This window comes from Dipodomys ordii, unplaced genomic scaffold, assembly GCF_000151885.1.
Source record: "Dipodomys ordii isolate 6190 unplaced genomic scaffold, Dord_2.0 Scaffold6, whole genome shotgun sequence".
NCBI classification, from domain to species: Eukaryota; Metazoa; Chordata; class Mammalia; order Rodentia; family Heteromyidae; genus Dipodomys; species Dipodomys ordii.
In genome coordinates this window covers 7,636,616-7,639,750 of record NW_012267222.1, presented here as the reverse complement: position 1 = coordinate 7,639,750, position 3,135 = coordinate 7,636,616, and the positions used below count along the sequence as shown (strand labels likewise).

The following is a 3,135-nucleotide window of genomic DNA, read 5'->3' as shown; positions in this document are numbered from 1 at the left end:
GCCACTTCCGGCTTTTTTCTTTTTGCTTATGTGGTGCTGAGGAATCAAACCCAGGGCCTCATGCATGTAAGGCAAGTGCTGTACCACTGAGCCACCTTCCCAGCCCCCTACTTCTTGATTTCTTCCAGTATCTTCATACTTGCCAGCTTTGGTGACCTGCAGCTGTCCCTGGATGGGCTAGGAGTGGGTCAGAGCCAGAAGGGCTCCTAGTCCCAGCCCAGGGCTATCCTAGGTGTTGTGTGTTCTTTGAGGGCACGTGGTAGTGGATGCCATGGTTGGGGTGTGTGTGTGTGTGTGTGTGTGTGTGTGTGTGTGTGTGTGTAGGCTGAGGGCACATGCACTTGCACACACATCTCTGAGTGTACAGCCATGCATCTGTGCCTAAGAGTGGCACAGTGTGGCACTGGTGGCTCACACCTGTAATCCTAGCTACTCAGGAGGCTGAGATCCGAGGATCATGGTTCAAAGCCAGCCCGGGAAGGAGAGACCGTGAGACTCCTATCTCCAATAAACCACCAGAAAACTGGAAGTGGTGCTGTAGCTCAAGTGGTAGAGCGCTAGCCTTGAGCTGAAGAGCTGAGGGACAGCACCCAGGCCCAGAGTTCAGGCCTCACAACCAACAAAAGAAAAAAAAAAAAAAGAGTGGTGAGGTTTGTGCAGGGTGATGGGGATGCTCCCAGGGAACCCTAGGCTGCTCCCAACAGCTGTGCCACCTTTGGGAAGTTACCTAACTTCTCTGGGCCATGGGTCTTGGGCTGTGAAATTGGGTCAATAATCAATCACATGGCCTGTGTATTGCAGCACAAACAACATTGTCCAGCCCAGCACTGCATCTGTTTAGTCGCTGACAAAGGCTCCCACTGGTTGCTAGCATGCACTCCTGCGTGAGCATGTGCAGGGGTGGTGTAGGCATGGCCTACGGCTGGTCCCACCCAGAGCCTGCATCACGTCTGGGTCCCCAGCTGAGGGCCCAAGGGGGTGTGGCCCAGGCCCACAAGGGGCGGGGCTGGGAGCTGAGGGACACAGGGAGGGCAGTCCTGGCAGAGTAGAGCAGCCCCTGGCCACGTCCACCTGTGGGACCTGAGTGACAGCACGGACCGAACGATCTGCCCTGGCGGGAGCGAGCGGAGCTCCTGAGACTCTGTTCTTCATCCGTACACTGGGGAGGCTGGGGCCTCCTGCTCTGGGTATGGGGTGAAGGCACAGAACGAGACACAGTGAGGGGCCCGGCCTGGCTCTGTCCCTCTGAGCACCACTGCACGAGGGCCGGGGCGGGGTGTTCACACCACAGGGAGGGGCAGGAGGCCATGGCGCAGTCAGGCTGGGGGTGCCCCCCCAGGAGGGGTTCCCAGCCCCGCAAAGGGCTCGGCACGCTGCTCTCCACCCGCAGAGACTGGGTGGCTCCACTGTGAGAATGTGAGCTCAGCAAAGGGAAGAGGAAGTGGGGGCCGGGGGGCCGCACCCAGAGCTTTCCCAGGCCACTGATGGGGCAACACTTGGCTGGGAGAGTGGGTGACCTGGAGCGGGGCGCGGGGACACTTGCACACCACCAGGCAGCACCAAGGAACTGAAGTGGCCACAGGGGGTGGGGGTGGGGATGAGAACTGAAATATCCCAAAGCAGGGCAAAGGCACTGGGGGCTGCGCGGCCTGGGGCAGTCCTGTCCCTCTCTAAATTCAGGAGATAAAACCAGTTTGTCAGCTGGGCGCCGGTGGTTCACACCTGTCATCCTAGCTACTCAGGAGGCTGAGATCTGAGGATCACAGTTCAAAGCCAGCCCAGGCAAGGAAAGTCCATGAGACTCTTATCTCCAATAAACCACCAGAAAACCGGAAGTGGGTCTTTGGCTAAAGTGGTAGAGCGCTGGCCCTGAGCTGAACAGCTGAGCGACAGCGTCCAGGCCCAGAGTTCAAGCCCCAAGACAACTACCAACAACAACAACAACAAAAACCAGTTTGTCTGATTTCAAAAGCCTTGTGGGAACCTGGGTCTTGGGGCCACCCAGGACTCAGCACACGTCCCCAGCCTGGATGGCCACACAGACCGACTGCCGTAACTGTCTGACTTGAAGTAGGCTGGAAGTGGGGGCGGAGGGGCACTCACCACCTTGGCTTCTCTCGGTAGGCAGAAAAACTTCTCTAGAAAGAGAAGAGAGGAGACAGGTCAGGGAGTGGCATTCCTGTGGCCAGTCTGTTCTAACAGGAGGACTTTGGGGGCCCAAGCGGAGCTTGTGGGGTGAAACCAGCCTTGGGGAGCTGTTGTCACCAGGCACGCACGATGCCCAGAAGAACCTTCCAGATCTCTAGTCACAGCACAGTTCCTCTCCCACCTCTGGGCAGCCATGGGCTAACCCCTCCTCCCCCCACTCACTCCAACCACGGACAGCTGCCCGGCGCCCAGGCTGCCACTTTCTGGAGAGTTCTCCCCAAGTCCAGCGCCCTCCATGCCTTCCAGCAGCCCCACTAAGGTCTGAGAGAATCTGTGCCTTAGACTCCAAGCTGCCCCCAAGCAGGGACCGTGCTAGACCCCCTGCCCCCTGCGCCAACCCCCCCCCCCAAAAAATGGGATGAAGGAAGCAGGGAAGGAAACGTACTTTTCTTCTGGGTCAAGATGACACAATTCACCAATCCCACCAGCAGCAGACCCAGGGCTGTCACCCCCACAATCAGTCCTAAGAGGAAAAGAGACACAGAATTCCTCCCTCCGCTTGGGCTCCATGCCCAAGGCAGCTGGAGGTGCTGCCAGGGAGAAGCCAGCCTAGGCCCAAGGTTCGACAAGTCGAACCCCTGTTGGCCACATTCAGCCTGGGTCACCCGTCACATGGGACACTTCTGGCCCAGGGCAGTCAGTCCACCCCCAGTAGAGATCACCAGAAGTCAACCAGGCCTGCGGGCTCATTGTCAGCCAAACGTTGCGACCAGAAATAGCAAGCAGGGCCCAACTTGTCCCAGGCAGGAATTCTAGTCTCCATGAGGGCACCAGGTTTGAGGAGAACTACCTGTCCACTGCCTCCAGTGTCCCAGGACACGGCAGCATCTGACCCACTAAGACAGGAAGAGGAAGGGAGTATGGAAGGAAAGGAGGAAGGAAAGAGGGAAGGAGGGAGGGAGGGAAGGAGGGAGGGAGGGAAGGAGG

At 58.4% G+C, this 3,135-nt stretch overlaps 1 protein-coding gene across 1 annotated transcript in view; it reads right to left on the bottom strand.

Annotated features, from left to right (window-relative positions):
• Positions 1–3,135, bottom strand: part of Tnfrsf1b (tumor necrosis factor receptor superfamily, member 1B) — a 20,068-nt gene that overhangs the window by 6,598 nt on the left and 10,335 nt on the right. The window contains exons 9-10 of the mRNA XM_013031909.1: positions 2,594–2,671; positions 2,104–2,138 (exon numbers count right to left, since the gene is read on the bottom strand). Coding sequence (XP_012887363.1) covers positions 2,104–2,138; positions 2,594–2,671 — 113 coding nt within the window. The remainder of the gene's footprint in view (positions 1–2,103; positions 2,139–2,593; positions 2,672–3,135) is intronic.